The following is a 20,618-nucleotide window of genomic DNA, read 5'->3' as shown; positions in this document are numbered from 1 at the left end:
ATGACTAATTTGCTATTCTCCAGTCTTGTCACATACATGGCTTCTAGCAGGAGCAAAACCCAGGAGGACACAGTGCAACAGATGGATGAGCCTAGTATCAGTGCATGGATTAAACCACTTTATTAAATTTCCATTTGAAACAAACCACACATCTTGAACCAAATACTGTTTGGAAATATTTGAGTTTTGTGTTTAAATTACAATCCCCTGGATTGTGGAAGTGCTCAGCTCACAGCCTGTATTAACCAGAGTCAGATAGATGCTTCTTATCTGCCACAGGCAGTAAGGCATTACTGACTCAGGACTGTTACCCTGAACCCTTGGGCCTCCAGCTGGGAACCCTGTCCAAGAAAAGGGTGCTTAAACTCTTTAGCTGTTGTTTTGTGGTAGTGGGGAAGAAACTCATTTATTCTCTGCTGTGAATGCATTGGGCCTGGCTGGGTAGTTCATCTGCTTCCCAGGAGCTAGAATGGAGCTGTGGGTTTGTACTGGAAACAGCACTGGTAACATGAGGATGGTTTTTGCTGTAGCTGAGCAGTGCCTACACAGAGGCCAGCCCTGCTCCCTGAACTGCCCCAGCAGGCAGGAGGCTGAGGGGGCACAGCCTGGGAGGTGACAGGGACAGCACAGCTGACCCAAGGGACATTCCATGCTGTAGGACACCAGGCTCAGCACACAAAGCTGGGGGAAGAAGGAAGAAGGGAAATGTCCATGGGTGATGGAGCCCTGCTTTCCTGGAGGTGGCTGATGGAAGTGGTGAATGGATTCCCTTTCTGGGGGTTGCCTGCCTTTGTGGCTTCCTGCTTTGCTATTAAACTCTTTGTATCCAGCCATGAGTTTTCTCACTTTTACCTTCCAGTTCTCTCCCCCATTCCTCTGGCTGTGAGGAGCTCAGCTGACAACCAGGGTTAAGCCACGACAGTGACAACTACCACCAGCAAATTCTTGTAGACTTCTCATTATCAATAGGAAGATGGAACAAGTGTGGCACCAAAATCATTACAGCAAAAATTTATATACAATGCATTTAAGTTTACAGTGTGCAAAATGTTTACACAAAAATACATTCTCTAATTTACATCAACTCACCATGCCTTTCCCATTTTAAGAAAATAAATATAATACAATCTTTCTCAAAAAACAATTAACAGCAACAAGTATTAAACAGTCCTGAATTAAACATTTCAGGATTACCTTCAGCAAGCCTTTCTCTAGAAATCAGGGCTTACACAAAGCTCTGTAAGATACAGGTGAGATTACTAGTCATTTTGGCATCAAATTTAAGTGCTCTAAATCCTTGATTCCAAATAGAAATGGATCAAAGACAACTTTATTGCATTTCATCTTTCCTTCTTAGTAGCCACACTTATAAAATCCTTATTTCTTAGCAGTGAAAGCATGGAACAGCATTCAGACATCAGTCTTTGATTACAGACTTGAGCCCAAATCCAAAGCTATTCCTTATTGTCCTGACAGTTTCCAAAGTGCTTTATTACTCACTCCAGCAATCAATCTAGAACCAAACTTAAAGCCAGTAGTTTTAACAAAATCTTTTTCCCATCCTTTTTACACATAAGACAAAAACAACATACTGTACAATGCATTCCCTAATTTCTGTAATCTGACAAAATTAAAGTGCAATTTAAAACTGGAAAGTTTTTTGTAAGCATAAGATTATTAACATTTTATTATACTGCCATGAATTTAAGCTAGATTATATCTCATTAACCCAAGACAGTGTGTTTTAATATACAAGTTTTTACAATTAGAACATGAATGATTAAAAAATAGCTATACAAACCATCATGACAAATAATACTGTACTCAAAATTCTATCCAGCTTTCCACAGACAAATTTCCTAAAGGAAAATCGCTTCTCTATTCCTTTTCTGACTAGATCAGAAAGAATAAACAAAGACAAAGAAAACCAAAACCTAAACACACTTGAAAGTAAATGGAATGTTTAAACTGAAGCTCAGAGAAGCCCAAATTCACTGAAGTTTGAAGCACCTGTAAACCACAGACATACTTTCAGAACTGTTAAGAACACTTAAATCTATTTTCTATTTCAATATACAATTAATATTGTAGAGTGTTTTACTGTTAGCCTAATAGAGGTTTTCTCAAGGAAGAAAAACTCAAATCTGGAAGAAAGTTTTCACATTTAATTTTCAAATTTTTTATTTGCATAGAAAGCGACACCCCGATTCTACCACTTTACCCACACAGTGAATTTACCACGTTGGCATCATATCAGGAAACCACATCCTCCCAAGGTGTTTGGAGACTTCCAGATGAAGCCGATCTAAGCTGTAATCACTGTCTGGAATCAGCACCTCCTCCATGATGGAAAGCTGAGTCAGCCTGCCCCCACACATCTTCACGAACTCAATGAAGCCCCTGCAGGTGACCTCGCACTCTCCCAGCCCCATGGCGGTGAGGTTCTTGCAGCGCTGGGCGATCTGGATGAGCTCATCGTCCAGGGGCTGCAGCCCGTTGGCGCACACCACCAGCTCGATCAGGCGCGGGCAGTTCATGCCGATGCGGCCCAGCATCGCCTTGCTCACCGCGCGGCCGAAGTACAGGTGTGTGACGGGAGTCTCCTCTCTGAAGAACGCATCGAATTCATCTTCGTACAAGAAGAAATACATCACAATGTTGACTTTGGGGGAGTGTTTAACCAGAGCATCCCAGCTTTGCTTTTTAATGGTGTGAAATTGAACTTGTCCGGGATTTTCACTCACGACATCAATACGAAGGTGTTCGAGATCAACGTGTTTTTCACTCGAAAGAGCCAGCAGTAGTTCATCACTTAATATGTAGTAGTTCAAAGCCAGCTCCTTAAGTCCATGACACTGATCAGCCACACAAAGAATGCCTGAGGAACAAAAAAATTTACTCTCTAAAATGAAAAGCAAATATAAGCACACTTGTTCTCTGAAAAGTTGGCTTGAGTTCTCATGCTTATATCCAAACCCCATGAAATACCCAAATTCTAGATATCCACAATCTTTTACTAGGTTTTGGTCATTAACAATTCACAGTAAAAGACACAAGTCACATTCATCTTGGGCCTGCATAGCCTTCTCTTTGCCCCTCCCTATGCAGAATTTCCTCAACTTTGAGGAAGCAACTGAAATCAGGTCAGATTCAGCTGAAGTTGCAGCCATTCCCTTCCCTAATATTCATTCCTCCAACTTTCAACTAAACTATTTAAATCACCACCACCCAGTTTAACAGCTGCAGCCTACCTTCAATTAAGACCTAAATAACGTTAACTCCTCCTAATCTGCTGCAATATGAAGTACATGGATTGTGTCACCTTCTGTGAACTCCAGAATAGAACACAGGAACAGACCAGAACCTTTTCCCTGCACTAAGGTTTCAGGAGACAGACAAGTGAGAAGGGACCCTGAAACCCTCTGAACTTCCAGCAAGGCTGTATTTTGAAAAGAGGGAGTCCTTCACCAATGAGGAAGTCATCAGTCCCAGATCTGGACACATGAGGGCACTCTGGAAACACTCACAGTCTTACATTACAGGTTTCTGAAATGTGTACACACTCACAGCACCCTGCAAAACAATTACTGACAACTGTTATAATCACCTTTATCCCATCAAGCACTAGCTGATTCATGAATCAGGGATTATGTGGTGTTCCCACAGAACATCAGTCAGTTAAGTTTACAAATCTCCAAATATTAAAGAGCACCCATTTGGTTACCCTCATATAGTAAAGCAATGAACACCATGTCCTTTGAGCATGTATGAAAGGCTTGCACTAATTTTGGAGGTGCTTCCTCCTCAAGGCATAGCATCAGAGGTAGAAAGGCAGCTGGAAAGGTAGAAAAAAAAATCCCCAGGATTCCAGAAGATGCAGCCAAGGGAGTAGCACCCCCACCTTCATCAACTCATCTCATTCACTAACAACCACCTTCACCTTTCAACTGTCCAAACTCAAGACTAAGTCAACTACGATGCTTTATGACTCCATTTTTCACACACATTCAGTACTCACCAGCAGGTGAAACATGAGGACAGCTGCTCATTTTTAGCAGTTTTAGAGTATCACTGTTGTTAGCAACAAGAACCTTCAAGGAAGGATCATCAAGGGGTGTGTCATCTATCTTGATTGATGATAATGACTTGGAGTTCACAAAAACTACTGTCAGTGCTGATGCAAAATGAGCCTATTTGGAGAAATTGAAAGAGAGAAAAAATTCTTATGAAAAGATGGGCACAACTTCAGTGCTTTAACCTCATGTTCTACACAAGCAGAAAGTACAAAAATAAACAGTTCCCATGGATGTCCTTTTTCATAAGCATTATTTCAACATGAACAGACATGATCTTTGTTTAAAAACATGCTGCTGCATGTGACAAAATTAACTTTACACTCATTATTTATCTACTCTGATTTATCATTTCACTGTAACACATTGATCACTACAGGGATACACAGTGATGAGCCTGAAGTACCTGGAGTTTTCTGCAGAAAAAAAGAAATGGCCTTTATTTTCCAGAAAGTAACTCTTCTGTTACTTGAAACTAGAGACTGTTTCATAAAAATTACCATCTACTGAAGAACAGAACATTAAGAAAGCTAAAGTGGTTTAAGAGTGAATTCAAATATGCTAGTTACAGTTTGTAGAACCTTACCTTAGAGACATTCATGAAGCTTGGCTTTGCTGTAGAGATCAAACCCAGCGTCTTGATAGAACAGTTCACCAACTGAGAAAGGATGTCACAGGCTGCTTCTGCTGACTCAGTACTACTATCAACCTATAAAAGTAATTTTAAAATAGTGAAGTCATTCTGCAGTATTGCTTAGAAAACAGCACCACGGATACCCAAGACTGCAGGTTCCACATTTACCTAGCTGTACTGCTCCAGACTGCAATCATCACAGAACAAAGTGCAACATTAACTGGAAATTTCAAGACCAGAAAGAGTTCAGGGAAATTACTGTTAGAAAATTTCTCTGAGTGTGACTGCTGGATAATTCTAGTATGAATGCATACCTTAAATCTAAGTCTTGTCTTCAGATAACCTCATTTTATTGTAATACTGTAACAGTACTGGTGCTATGTTACACAGTGATATGTGTACTTTTTTTAAAAAAATGCCAATTTTTAGAGCCCAAAGAAGACTTGACAAAGTCTTTGCTCCAGCGAACTAATCCATTTTATCTACATGGACAGCACCTTTGCATCTTAAAATAATTAACTGATTCAAAATTCGTACACCTGAAGAGTAACTTTGAACAAATCTCTTATTTCGCCTCACCTTCCACCTGTGTTTTGCAAGACATTTGCTGTTTCTTTACTCTGCAATGTTTAGAGTGTAGAAAATTGGATGAAACCATCTGCACATGCAGAAATAAAACGCTGCAGTAGCTGCATTTCTAAACATAAGACCTGCCAGGTCCAACCCCTAAGGCAGGCGGCCCAGAGCAGCTGCATCCCTCGTGCTCAGTGACGTGACACTGAGCCAGCGCTCAGCCACAGCTTACCTTGAAGCTGACGTACTGCAGATGGTCAGCGTGCCTCTTGATAATCTGCTGAATGAGATCCGGATGTGTCGACTTTAAATAAGAAGTGGCTGGCTGGCTAAGTTCAAATTCAAATCTCCTCCAGAGATCTGGGATGTGAAAAACTTCATTCCACCTTCGACAAACAGAAGATGCCCTGGCTCGATCCACTAAAGTCAGGAACTGAAAAACACGCAGAATTACGTGGTGTGGAAGGCTGCCCCAGTCCATTGAGGTGCACAGGTCAGATTCCCCAAACTCTGAGCTGTAAAAACTAGTTTTCTGCTTTTTGCTTGTCTGTGATGTTCCAGGAGCTTCAGTTCCAGCCACCACGTTCTGCCCAGCTCTCTTCATTGTGGAAGTTTCAGAATGTAACAATCCGACGGATTCGAACTGCACAGGTTCCTGAAACGTCTCACGTACAATAGGTCTCTAGAAAAACACAGAAGATTAGGAGAGGAAGGGAGAAAGGGCAGTGGAAACACAGTAAAAGATAACAAGTTAGTTTGGGTTAAATATAGCATATTATTTTGAAAAGAAGCACATCCATATGTCAATATCCAGTGCACAGATGTTGGCAAGGGCCTTTTCTCTCAGTACCCTTTATTTTGTACAACTTGGATTGAATCTGGAGAACTTAGACTTGTTAATTTACCAAGTGTAGTTTCATGTAGTAGTATTTCATGGTACATAAAGCATTTTGTAGGGAACAAGAAGTATTTAACAGCAATTGAATTCAGAAATAGAAAACTGATTGCTTAAATATAAACTCAGTTGACAAACTAGGGAATCTACTCATGATCTCTAAAAATGGTTTATCAAATAAAAAACTTAATTCATAAACTCCTTTTTAAAACACAGATAAACCTGGCACAGACATTTTCAGAAGAGTCAAACTGAAAAGTTTTGCCCACCTTTCCCGTTTTTTTTTTCCAAATAATGCCAAGCAGAGGAATGTGTTTGTACAACTAACCATAAAAAACTTCAGAGGCCACTTATCAAAGCAGGGCAAAGTAAGTGAGGTTCACATGATGTTTTTCAGCAGGAAAAGGACAGTGACCTTGGAAATCAGCAAACTGCACAGATCTACTTCAGCAAGGGACATTTGCCTCACGAGCCAGAGCTCAGAAGAGCAGCACAAGAAAAAAGCTCTGCTTTCACAGGCTGAAGCAGTGCAATCTAACCAAGTCCATTCTAGACAGAGTTCTGCTGTTCAGTCAATTTTCAACAATTGTCTTTGTCACTTCATTTTAGTACAGGTTGAGGCTCCTTCTCAAATATCACACTAACCAGATGTTCATCCTGACCTTCTCTCTTCCCTGTGTGAAGTCAGTATTTTCAAAGCAACCATGCATTTTTCAAAAAGAACAGAGCAATTTATCTACTTTTACTGAAAAAACTTCCATGGCAACCCCCACAGCTTGCTTTTTCTGGACTGAAAATTTTCCATAGTATCTTCATTTATTGGGGGGAGGGGGGAGGGCGAAAGAAAGAAAAAAAAACCTCCTACAAACCCCTGTATTGCAAAAATAGCTGCCAAAATGCACAGTATCCTATCAAAAATTTACCTAGCATTTTCCCCAACCTGTAAAACCTGACCTGTTTGGCTCATGAGTGTCTGACAAACTCCATTTTTATTAAAAGAAAGCATGTGCATTCTTTGAGAAGCTGGAAAAAACAATTTAGCCAATTTATTAAAGGCTGTTCACATGACCAGCTTCTACTACTGCCTGAATTCCTGACAAATTATCTCAATCACCAAGGAATTTATTTTAGCAGTTGTTATAGATGTTCACTCTTCTATTTAAATTTCCATTAGTGATTGGAATCAGCAATATATGCAGAAGGATAAGCCAGCAACACTCCTTAAATTATATTAAATAACAGTTTTTCTTCCCTGAGCAGACACATGGCTCACACTAACAGTGTTACTAATATAATGAAGATGCAGGCTCAGCCTGAATAAACATTTTGCTATTAGACCATCAAGTTATCATCCACACAACCATGCTTTATGACTTCAGACTACTTTAAGTCACACAACAAATGGGCATTCCAAACCATTAAGTGTGGATGTAGTAATTAACCATTACAAAACTCTCTTTTACAGTTGCTCATAGCCTTGCTAAATTCAGCAAAGGCTAAATACCTTTTGAGTCAGATATACCTGTTGCTTGTTTTCCCTCCTCCCTACTTGAGAGGAATTACAGACTTGGCTGTTTCCTAAAACAAAAGTCCAGGACATAAAAATGAAATTGAACAAATGCTGTTGTTTGAGAAGCTTCTCCCTGCTTTTGCTATTCTCATGCATATTCTAATTCTGCAACATCTTGGTTAAAGAAAGGTTTCTGATAAAAATGGAAATTTCTCCTATCTTATTTGAAACTTACTTGAACTTCATGGGTGCTGATCTGGGTCCCACAAAGTTCTGATATCTGAGAACAAGCAGAAAGGGCATTTCCCTAAACAGGGTCGAGCTACAGATCAGAAGCAGCACTCCAGATGCAGGAAGAGATGCTGGTATACACAGCATCTATGCTCTGCCTGCTGGAATTTGGCCAGAACTTGTTCTTGTTGCTCTTGTTCTAGTTTCTTTAGAAACTATTGTCTTCAGAATTTCTACGTTTAGTATTCTACACTACAGTTCTTTATCTCTAGCAAAATGAATTCCTATTATTAAGTGTGGGATGCAAAGCCAGAAAAAGGTTCCACTGGTTATGCATCGTAACCCTTTTAACAAATATGAAGCCTGAATGTTTACTGCAAAAAAATAAGAATCCTTACTTCATTCTGAATACTTTATCAACAGTATGCATGTTAAAGTACAACTGAAGTTGGCTAAGTTACAGTCCCATGTGATACAATGCAGGTAGCATTCAAATGAGAGGTTTACACACACACACACACACAGCCCTACCTCCAAAGAATGTGGAGGTTCCTGTCAAGTTACCAGCACCTTTCTGGTATCTGAACATCCATCCCACTGTGGAGTCATCCTGTATGTGTGCATGGATTCCTTAACCAGAGGGCAGGGATGGGTCCCAGAAGATGAACCGACCTGTGAAGCCACCAACCAAAGAAAAGCTGTTCTGCAGTGTCTGGGAAACCCACAGGAAGGACTAAAATCAATTCGGAACAAAGACTGAGACGAAGAGTACCCACTGCTCTGCAGGGCAGATGCAGTGCAACAGAATGTAACAAGCAAGTTGGTTTTGCCAAACGTTACCTGAAAAATACCATTTAACTAAAAGGAATGTGTAACTGTTGGCAAAAAAATAGCTTTTGCCTTATCTACAGTTTTAGTCACATGAGCACTCTTTTGCAACAGATACACCTCTGAATTCTTGAGTATTACCCAAAGAAAACTACAAACCTTGATGACAAATGTTTATTTTTTTTCAGCCTACTCTATAACAAAACCATGTGAATCAAAAGTTATACTTTAAGGCAGGATCTCTAATACTTTGACATTTAAAGACTCTTGGTTTTAAACTTTACTCACTTTTACTCCAAAAGTATGCTTAACGCACCATGATAATCTTGACAGTAAACAAACAATTTTGGCTAATTAAACTGTACCTGGAAGAAAGATACCAATAATGTACAAATATCCTCCCACATACTAATGAAAGCCTATCCCATGTCTTAGTATGAGAGTATCTTGGTGCACTATGAGGAAACAGACCCAAACCTGCCATATCCAGTTACCAATTTTACATTATCTGAAGATGCTCTAATGGAAAGCTACAGGAACAGCAACACCCACCTCACTAAATCATGACAGATTTTAGAAACAGAAGACGTTTATCAGGTATTATGTTCCACCCGTAATAACATCTTTAGAAACCTTCCAATGCTGAACCTCTCTATTTTTCTTTAAAAATGGGACAAGACTTTAGATTCTCCAGGTTGTATCATCATCTTTTGAAAAACATCTATTTACCCAGTAAATACCAGCTTTATAGATGCCAAGCTTAACAAAGGTGTAGTATACATTATTTATGAATACATGAGAAGTAGTCCCCGTCTTCCACACAAAATCAAACCCAAGTGCTGCAATCTGTGCAAGCAATGCTGCTGCTCAGCTCACACACCAGCAAATTTCGAGCTGACTCATCACGCTTGTCTATAAAGAGAAAGCTGATATCCATTAGTAACTCTGTTTGTGGGTGGCACCTGAAGAAATCTGTCATTTATGGTGGCCTTGTATTCCACAGTCTACACGTATCACATGTTCTCTCTCCTGTGAGCAGAGTCTGTACAGCACAGAGAATTCAGTTTCATAAGTACTGTCAGTGTCCAACAAATAAAAGGTTTATAATGCCACATATAAACAGCATGCTTAAATAGCATTATAACTGAGAGCACAAAACACTGAGATACAATTTAAAGATTCAACAGAGAAGTGCATTAAGTTTATAAACCACATATTTTGAAGCAACTTTCTTACCTAAAGAATGCTTCCAAGTTACAATAGGCAATAAATGAATGAACTGAGGCAGCTTCAGCCATGGGGCACTCACATGCATCTGTCTGCTTTCCCCTCCTGTACAGATAAAATGCCACAAAATCCTGTGTTAGTTTTGAAAAAAATAAATCTTCATATTACATCCAATGCAAAAATGATGAGGAAACACACTGACATTAATTTATAAATTTTCTTGCTTTTTTAAAGGAGCTTGAGGGGATCATCTTAACACAAGGTAGCTTATCTCACAATGCAAATACTGTCACTGAGAGAAACATGAGGCCAGATTAAGTATAAAAGTGATGGGAAACAAATGTTGCAACTGCATTTACATTTATTGGTCAACAGTACAATGTAAACAGCAAGTTATTCAGTATTTGCATTATCATTACTACTACTAGTGAATCTTGGTAAACAACACTCCAGCTACTAAAGTAATCTAGGAATCATGAAAAACAGAAAGAAACCCACCCAGATGTTTTTTCCTGCCTTTTTCCCTTCTGTGGCAAGGCTGTCTAATAGCCTGGGGAGCCGTGTGATGAACACACAGAGGCCACATGGCTCAGCTCCCTGCCACAAACGTGCACAGCCCTCCCCGGCGCCTGCCCAGGCCCGGCTGCAGTCACAGGGCAGGAGCTGCTCCCTGCCTTGACAACAACAAAGACCCAGCCCGCAGCCACCTCCCTGTTTACGAGCTGCCAGAATCCAGGTGACAGCCTGCGCCACCTGGGAAGGGATCACAAGCCACTGCATCAAGGAGCTCAGATTAGAAGTCCCTTGCCTCCCTCCAAACGATTTTCTTTTAATATGACATTAGAGGTAAGTTTGCGTTTCAGAGCCTTCCAATATATGTAATCATTCAGAGCTTTACCGCCAGGAATATAATGAAAAAAATTATGTTAGAAAAACACAACAGAAACCTGAAATCTTTGTTGTGATAAACTTTACATTGCTTTTACGTAGCCCATCATGGGGGTGGGGGATGAGTACCCTTCCACCTGTTATGAACTCAGGACTTCAGAATTCTTCCCACTCCTCATGTGGCCACAGGCAAAAGTAATTAGTAACAGTAAACTGACATCCGAAAATTAAGAAAAGGATAGTAATATCCTTTTATAGTAACAACTGTATCAAATACAAGTCAATAAAGTAGGTAGTCAATAAAGACTGTCTACAATGCTCAGCAGCTTCTGAATTTCACAGAGATGGGGCTGGTTACCTGTAACAGCCAAATAACCAAGACTACCCCTGGGAACAGAGCTTCTCTTGAGCAGACCTGTCCCAAGACCCCTCAGTAGAGAAAGAAGTTCATACTTTTACACTGCATATAAGAACTAGCAAAATTTTAGATAATACATTAAAAAAATGTTACTGAAAGCGACTGTTTGCAATAAAAATATAATCAGGTGTACATCTGAGTGTCTAAGGCCACAAGGAGCATCCAAATCAATGTACATCAAGTTAGCTTATGTCAGCAGAAATGTATATAATAAAATATTGTAGTTATCAGAGGTGCAATCAAATACAAACTTGTTATGCAAACAACAGTAAATTGTTATCTAACGTAGTTAACCAAATGATTATCAAAGATAAACCACAGCAATGCAGTCATTGAAGCACTTTGATAACTGCTGAGGTTCATAAAATCTATTCATATCCTCATTTGTATACAGCAAAGAATCAAAAATTGGTGCATATCCCCCATACAGCTCTAACTGTGATCGAGTATTTTGACAGGTGCACGTTATCTTACTTAAACTACTTCAAATCCACTAAAGCCAACAGCATTCAGAAAAAATCAAGTTAATTAACTGTTTCTGCAACTTATCCTGCCAACAGAGCTGTAAATTTCTGCTAAAATTAAGACGTTAAAACCTCTACGGTGGCTTGGTGGGGGATTTGAAAAGTGGGCAGCAGTGGGTCTGTTAAACAAGCCTTCAGTAGCTGTTCACTATTTCTCAGTTTACAATGTAAATTCAAAAAAAGGTTTTATTACTATAACAAAACATATCACAGATTCAAGCCACAAAGAAGTAACTGTTTCCTCTGATTTCTAGATTTCCCTTCCAGTCCTCAACAGCGGGACTCAACAGGAATTAATAAAACACCATAAAATCAGATTTCTAGTAGAAACAGTAGCAACCAAACACAAAAGCAGTAAAAACTGAGTTCCTGAGAAACAAAAACCCTTCCAAACAACAAAGCTTGGAAATATTCTGGGGAAAAAAGTAGGCATCTTGATAATTAAGCTTTAACTTTTTAACACCTGGAAATTAATGTTTGTGGACCTGCCTGACACGGCAGGTCCACGAACATTAGTCTTAGTCTTTTAAAGTCTTTAAAGAAATTGTCACTTCAGTGACAGCATCCGAGGCCACCCCCTCAGCACGTTAAGGAGCTCGGATTCAGAGTCCGTCTGGGGAGCAAGAGCAGCACAAGGAAGGCAGCCCTGGAAAAGTGCTGCCACCACAAATTCAGCCACCGAGCAGGGTGCAAAACATAGGTAAAACACACATTTTAAGCCTAAATCTCAGAGGATCTAGTCCTTCAGGATTATGAGCTCACAGATTTAAGATTTTTCTTCATCCAGGGCATTTTAGACTTTTAATGCATGGTATATTTGCGTCTGAAGAGGATTTTTTTTAATCAGTCCCCATTTTTTCTCAAAACTGAGCCTCTGACTCAAGGGATTTATCACATTTTTAGTACGTTCATGACAAACCCTCAGAGTTCTAAAAATAACCACACTCAGCTGAACATCTTAATGCTTGCATTAATTTTAACTGAAGAAATACAAATGCATTGCCACTTTTAGGTGGTGAAATTTAGATACTGGACTTCTACTGATGCATTATTTTTAGAAGGAAGCCATCCCCTGTGTCCAACACCCAAGACCTCTCGTTTTACTCCATGACACATCTGAAGCTGCACACCTCTTTTTAGAAAAGCTCTCTTCAGGTTCACCTACACGCCTACGGCAGGAATTAAAAATAATTGTTATTTCCACAGGCTTTCTTGAAACCTTCCTACCCGACTTTAAAAGGCCGTTTAAGCTCCTTACAGGGGAAAATCAGCTCCCAGGCACCGCGCTCCCGCAGCTCGGTGAGAGCTCCCGGGATGGCACAAACCCAGGGTAGCGCACACGGAGCCCCTCATGAGCTTTGGCGCTCAGGGAGAACATCAGCCTCAGGGCGCGGAGTGGGTCTGCCTGCCTGCCTGCCCGTCTGTCCGTCTGTCCGTCAGTCCGTCTGCTTGCCCGTCTGTCTGTCTGTCTGTCCGTCTGTCCGTCCGCCTGCCCGTGTGTCTCCGCAGCCCGGGCCGCCCCCGCGGCCTGTCCCCCGACACCCCCCTGGCCGCCGCGCAAGGGCCGGTCCCCGCGGCCGCCCCGCCGCTCACCGCCGCCGGTGCGCGGCTCCCTCGCAGCGTGAGGCCGGGCCGGTGCACGGAGCAGGGGCAGCGCAGGGGCAGAGCAGGGCCAGCACCGCGCTCAGCCCGCAGCGCCCGGGACACGCCGAGGGCGGAGCCGCGGCCCCGCCGCCCCAGCGCAGGCGCCGGGAGAGGCCGCGGGCGGCGGGCACGTGACGGCGGCGCCATTTCGCGCCGGCCGCCCGCGGGCCGCGGGTAAAATGGGGGGGCCGGGGCGGGCAGGGCCCGGCTCTGCTCTGCTGCTGGCTCTCGCCCGGCCCCGCTGGGCAGGAGGCGCTTGCTGCCCCCTCACTAGGCCTTCATCTCAGAGTCACACAATCGCTTAGTTTAGAAAAGACCTGTGCGATCATCGAGTCCAACCTGTGACCGAGCACCAACTTGTCAAACGCTGATAGGAGGGGTGTGTGCTCATGTCTTTCCAAGCAATTCCATGGGTGTTAACGTCTTCGAAATAGGTCGCAATGTTTCTACCCACTTCAAGCCGTATATTTGTTACAGAACCCAGACCGTTTGACTCCTTGAACAGACAAATGGGTCGGCAGAAGCCTGAGTTTCTGAACTTAGGGTTAAAATGACAGGTTCAAGGGGGATACGTGGTAGGCAGTTCGGGAAGGTTGTACCTTCCCAGTGCCTCAGCCGATGGGGAAAGGAAGAGGGCAACATGCAGCTGGGAGTTTAGGATAACAGGAGGCTGCGCCCTCCAAAACCCTGAGGGAGGAAAGATCCAGTAGGCTCTCCCCCTCTGTTAGAATAAAGTTATAGGGTTCTTCGGTCTCCTTTATGAACACTGGCTCTTTCTAGCATGATTTTCTGTACATTCCTTTAACACACTCAGGGATGGTGACTCCATTGCCTTCCTGGGTAGTCCATTCCAATATCTGATGACATTTTCTGGGAAGAAATTTTTCTTAATGCCCAAGCTAAACCTCCCCTGGTCCAGGTTCAGCCATGTCCTCTTGTCCTATTGCTGGTTGTGTGGTCTCTGACTCCCCCCTGGCTGCACCCTCCTGTCAGGGACCTTTAGAGAACAAGAGGGTCCCTCCTGAGTCCCCTCATCCCTGGCTGAGCCCCCCAGCTCCCTCAGCTGCTCCTCACAGACTTGTGCTCCAGCTCCATGTCCATTCCCTGGAGTCGCTCCAGTCCTGCAGTGTTTGTGAAGCGAGGGCCTCAGAACTGGACATGGCGCTGGAGCTGTGGCCTCAGCAGTGCCAAGTGCAGTGGAAATCCCTTCCCTGGTCCCAATGGCCGCACTGTTGCTGGTACAGGCCGGGCCCCATTGTCCTTCTTGGCCACCTGGGCACACGCTGGCTCGCACTCATTTCCTGCCACATCTTTTCCATCATTTCCTGACATGAAGTGCCTGTAAGCCCTCATCATCCTTGAGCCAGGGCAGCCCTGGCCTTGGAAAATGCCTCACAAGCCTCTTCCAGAGGCTGCTGCTTCCAGGCCGAGCCATCCCCTACTCTTCCTATGAGGGTTAGGCGTACAATCATATGATTATATAAACCCCATCAAAGAAGGATGGGATACAAGCAGCTTTTACTGATTTCTAGCAATCTTTTGGCCAGAAAGGGCCCCATTCTGAACAGCAAGGCTTTCCCTGCTTGCTGTGTGTATCCCCTCTGGGACTTCTCCAAAACATCCCACTGAAAGGGGGCTGAGCACTGCATCACATCCAAACTGCAAATGCCCAAAGTATGCCTTTTAATTTGTTATCTAAAGCATAATTTTTAAAAACCTTGCAGATTTAATCTATGCAGACACAGTGCATAACAGTTCATCACTAATCAATGCACCTTTATTATTGCAGTTATACGTAGCTGTATCTGAACAATGGAGCTTTTATTACCAACTGCAAAACACTTGCAGCCGTAGATTTCCTGGCTCTTGCATGTAGCAATTATTTACCAATAATAAGCCTTTATATAATTTTTTATGAAGAGGTAATGCTAAATGTGCAGCATTTCCATGATTATATCTGCCCTACATAAAACCAAAGCTGGCAAAAGTTAACTGACTATTTGTGTGACATCAAAATACAGTTTATTCTCACACATCTAGAAGCCTAGAAAATTATTATGTTGAAAGGCTAGTGAAACAAACTGAAAGGAATATTTGCCATACACTGTGACATTTTCAAATTCCTCAATTCTTAAAGTCATCTTCAATTTCCTCAAACAGACAGACAAAATGCACCGCACTCTTAAAATCAATATAGTTTAGAAAAGCTGCCAAAATGAATCTTACCTATATGGTTCTTGACTGCTTTATTCTGTTTATGAGAAGTAGGAGATTAGGTTCCAAGTAAATTTTTCAAGTATTTTGTCCTTAATAGATGGTTTAAAACTGATTTTTTTCAGGAAATACTGCTACGAAAACCATCTTCAGCTTAGTAGTTACTCTCTGTAGGCAGTAGTAGAGGATAGATTGTAAACAGAGATTAGTGCAGATTTGCAGCTACTATCTAAATCCACCAGTCATGGGTTTCTCTGGTGCATTGCCAATAACCTTTGGGCTGCTGTGCAGGAACAGGTTCAAATGTACGTTAGAAAGATTCATATAGGCTAATCTCTGAGGCTTTCTGTGTAGAAGAGTTTCCTGTTTTGATCTGGTCTAGCAGAAGCACATTTTATACCTAACTTAAAATGGACAAGTATAAAATAGTATAGAAGAATTCTGTGCATTTTATAGCTGTAGTTATTATTGCTCAAATGCTTACAGGTATATATGTATTTAAAAAAAAATCAGCTGTGGATTTCACAGTACTGGAAGGAAATGAGCACAAAGATGGGCCCACCCAGGAGATTCTATCTTCTACTAATACTGCAGGGGCCTGGCACAGAGCTTCTTCTGGTGTCTCCAAATCCTTCATCTCGTACACAAGATGCAAAGACGAAGGGAAACTGCATCAGTGGTTCATAGGACCACAGAATGGTTTGGTTTGGAAAGGACCTTAAAGGTCAAGTTGCTCCAACACCTTCCCCTAGAGCAGCTTGCTCAGAGCCCCATGCAGCCTGGCCCTGATGCAGGCAGGTGTACTGGATACTCCTATGGTTGTCTCTCCTCAAACCAGATTTACAGAAAGGTACAGTCTACACTTCTCATGTTTATGGTGATTACAGGAATGTTTTGTGTAGTAATTCCCACAGGTTTCATAATACATACTCTGTCGGTACTTTGATCAAGAATGATATTCAAATTTTTTATCACTGGGCTTTGAAGTAGTAATCAAGAAAAACAGTTTGAATAAAGCCATGAGTTAATTAGTATAAGAAAGCATTCAGGAAATCAAAATTTCCCCGAGACCAAAGAAAAAACGTGTCAATTCAGAATCAGTATGCCATGAACTTGAGAGCTTTACAAGGACTGTTGAAAAGTCTAGAAATTATTGGCCATTTCTTAACTAGTTTTTAACAGACAGACTGCAAAAGTGAGAGGAGAAAGTACAGAAAACAATAAAGGAAATAAGGATGTTTATTGTAATATGAGGTAGGAAGCCATACAGTACATTGTGCTGTACAAAGCCAGTTCATACAGAGAGCTGTCAAATGAATTCACCACCAGCTTTTTTGACACCCTTACTTTGGCATTGCTGAACAGAATTCTTTGCAGGACTTAGACATTGTAATGCAAGCTCTGCTTCATTTTCATTGCGATCATGATTCCAACAAATCCACATAACCAAAGGACATGACACTTGGTTAAGTGCTGTCTTCAACTCTGGGAAGATCACAGAGAAGGCCATGGTGCTGGGCTTTGGCTGGAATTTCACACAGGCCCCATCATTTCCATGCTGAAGAGTACTCAGGGTCAATCTTAGCTTCTCTCTGAAAGCGGTTGCATTTGTATGAGGGTGCTAAGCCAAATAAGTCCTTTATTGTAGCCATTCCTTTTAAAGGTTCAATTACAATTTTTAATTTAAAACCCAAACACTTAAACTTTGTGATCAAACTCTACAGCTTTAACAGTTTAAACCTGGCACTGCAGACTGGAGCAGTGAATGAGACTCGTGCCCAGAAAGTGGGTTAGTATGTCGTGTTTGCTGGAGGCTCTGCTAGACACCAGCTGCTGCACAGGCAGCAAGAAACAGCCTGTCTTGGGAATAGAAATCACCCAAGTTATTTTATAAAAGTTTCTAGTGTACACACTGAACCTGAAATACAATTAGGAAGACAATGGCTTATCTATATTCCTCTTTGCAAAAGCCTTTGTTTATAATTATGAAGTAAAACATGGGTTTATATGAGCAGATCTTTATGAGATGCTCTTTTAGAAATGCAACAGCAGTCTAATATTATCTCTCCAAATATAAGCATGAATCACTGAAGGGAGTAACTCTAAGTATGTTGCAATCCAATCCCATTGTTTAATTCTGTGATTCTATAAGATGTTATATTACAGTTGTTACATATATATATGCATGCTAGATACACGTTTTATACAAAATTGTTAATAGATACAGTTAACAGTGCCCATCAAATTGCAAAACAAGGTAAGAAAATTATTGGTAGTGGTGCTGTTTGTCCTGTCTGTGGAAAGAGCCACCACAAAGGTGTATTAATAGTTTATAATTTGTCTGAAAATAAACTGTGTGAAGAAACTGTTGTATTCCTGTGGTGTACTGTAGGCGCGCTGTTCAAACCTCATTAGGTCAATGTGTTTTATTCTCTAATTTAAATACATACATATATATATATCAAAACCCCCATTTTTTCAATCATTAATTTTTTGAGGAAGGTTCCAGTGGGAGCCAGGGGTCTGGCAGGCAGCTGGGCAGGGGTCAGCACCCATCTCAGCAAGGCAGGTCCAGGGGTGACACCAGGTTCAGCCACATCATGGAGCAGGACCCTGGGGCTGAGGCAGGCCCACGGTCAAGTGAGGTCAGGATTCCTGGCCAGGCTCAGGGGTGGCAGTGGCTCCAGCACAAGCTCCTGCTTTGCTCAGGGAGGGATTGACAGGCCAGGGCTGAGCTTAAATGGGCACTTGGGGCCCTGGGGCAATGCTGGGGGGTAAGGCCTGGGCTGCTCAGGGCTGTTAGTGCCTATTAGGTTATTAATGTATTAGTGCCATGACACTTTCGATGGGTAACTGACCACTAATCTGTAAAGCACAGGTTATTTGATCCTCTGACTCAATATTACCTAAGCAGAGTTAAAAATAACCTGCCAGCTAATTCAGCTTCTGTTTACTGGTGTTGGTATAGAGGTCACAGTGTGTCTGACCTGAGTAATGAAATCCTCTGAAATGGCCATATCCACTGAGGTTCTGATAAATATGTTTGAGATGAGCACACAACAAATTGTCCTTAAGATGCCATCTTTAATACTTTTGGTTCTGATCACCCTCTTTAACAAATAGATGCCTTCACTCTGAGAAAACACAGGCCGTAGAGAACTACAGCTGCCCATAGCAGGCAGCTGAAGATTTGATGTGATCAGAAAAATAGCTGATAAAAGAAATACCTGATAAGTCAGCACCTGAGGTAGCGGCAAACATTTTGAGCTTTAATACCAGAAAAAGCCTTGTAGTTTTATAGCTGAGTTATAGCTGCTTATGAAGCATCTAAAACCCTCTTTGGAAGATCTTAGAGCATGTAAGAAAATTTTGGGTAAGGATGGTGTAGACATGCAAGACCATGCTTCAGATCAGAGGAAGTGATTCAACAACTGTGCAAGTTACCCTTCAATCCTATATCGTGATCATTCATGCTCTCTATCTCCTTATCTTCTTTTTCTGCCATTGCCAAGTGCTGGGGTTTTTTCACAGATTTGAGAAAATCTGTTCACCCAGTTGGCAGGAGGAGGAAGTGGGTTTGTTGCAGTTCCTCTGCCAGGAAGGGAAATTCTATCAACAATAAAGGTTATAGAAGGGGTATCAACCATTTTTCTTCACCTTATTTGGATTTTATCTGTGGGGCCTAGGATTTATGCATAGATAAAATAATATTTTAGCTTTAGCAATCTCATTTTGATTTTTAATCCATTTTCTGACAGTCTTCTTCAGAGATATTAATCTTCATTCTTTTCTGTATTGTGCACAGATGATTTTTTTTAAAATTTCTTTTTAATGTTAGACGAACGGCTGGTAAACAAAAAAATGTAAAACTGACAGATTCTGTGCTGTTTGCATTGCTTTGTTTTTCTCTAAATGTCTGTTTTGTTAAACACATATTTTGTGTATACTTCCAGGTATTGCTATAACATCACTTGGTCACAAGAGGGAACTCGCATATCAATCTCTAGGATTTATTTTTATATTAGAACCTGTAGGGCTCTGCAGACTAATAAAGAATACTATGATATGCATGCGTGTCAGGGGTGCAAATGTGTGTATATATATCTATAGTTATTTATATATTCATGCCTTTTAGTTACCAGAAAAGGGAAACCACTCATAGAAATAAGGAAGAATAACCCTGGAGGCATGGCAGTACTTGGGATCTGTTCCAGAATTTATGATATGTAATGTACATGAATGTAATTTGATTGTCAAATGCATTTTCAAAAGGAGAGGACTGAAATACTAATTAATTTCCAATTTCTGCTAGATGCCAGTGGCAACATCATGGATTGTTATCCAGTCTGCTCAAGGTTCATATTTCTAAAATAAATAAAGTTATAAATCCAGAGCTTTCTAACCTGATAACTAATGTCCTCAGAACTTGGTGTCCACACCTTGCTACACTGATGTTCCCAATCACCCAATTGCCCAGTAATCCTGCTATTGTATTTGCAGGTTCCTCAAAAAAAAACATGTTAAATCTCCCTAATAAACTGAGCACAGTAGGGACTCTTTTCTTTGAACCTTGCTGCTGTTTCTGTCCAGCTCCTGGAGAAGACAGCCCATGCACAGCTTGCAGCTGAGGATGTGGGCTTGCTGATATTTGAGCTGTAGATGCTCAGGGTGGTTGGTTCCCTAGGAATAGGAGCCAGCTTCCCCTGTGAACATGAACTTCCTTGTCTCACCCCTGGGGTGTGTCTGGTCCCTCACACATATTTGTTAATCATTGCTGTCAAATTGTAGAGGCCCTTTGGCTTATTGCATGGCAGTGCAGTGCTGCAGTCCCACTGGAGCAGGGGATATACACCATCAGGTGACACTTGCAGCACTCAGTCCTGCTTGGTTTGTCTCTCAGGTGCATCATGTCCTTTCTGCACATTTTCCATTTTATCCTCTGACAGCAGGAGTTCCTTA

The 20,618-nt window shown here is 41.6% G+C and overlaps 1 protein-coding gene across 2 annotated transcripts; it reads right to left on the bottom strand.

Moving 5' to 3' along the window:
• Window positions 1-85: 85 nt before the first annotated feature.
• Window positions 86-13,552, bottom strand: LOC134559033 (F-box/LRR-repeat protein 21-like). Of its 2 annotated transcripts, XM_063413488.1 has the most exons (7): window positions 13,395-13,552; window positions 9,981-10,076; window positions 8,448-8,588; window positions 5,513-5,962; window positions 4,660-4,782; window positions 4,019-4,190; window positions 86-2,878 (listed from the first exon to the last, which is right to left on the bottom strand). In XM_063413488.1, exons 4-7 carry the CDS (start codon window positions 5,882-5,884, stop codon window positions 2,235-2,237), a joined length of 1,311 nt encoding a protein of 436 aa, XP_063269558.1. In that variant the 5' UTR covers window positions 5,885-5,962; window positions 8,448-8,588; window positions 9,981-10,076; window positions 13,395-13,552; the 3' UTR covers window positions 86-2,234. The 2 variants fall into 2 exon arrangements, with proteins under 2 accessions (XP_063269558.1, XP_063269559.1); XM_063413489.1 differs by lacking the exon at window positions 8,448-8,588.
• Window positions 13,553-20,618: the final 7,066 nt, after the last annotated feature.

The sequence above is a fragment of the Prinia subflava genome, chromosome 16, assembly GCF_021018805.1.
Source record: "Prinia subflava isolate CZ2003 ecotype Zambia chromosome 16, Cam_Psub_1.2, whole genome shotgun sequence".
NCBI classification, from domain to species: Eukaryota; Metazoa; Chordata; class Aves; order Passeriformes; family Cisticolidae; genus Prinia; species Prinia subflava.
The sequence above is the reverse complement of the archived record's forward strand: the minus strand, read 5'-3'. Positions and strand labels throughout refer to the sequence as shown.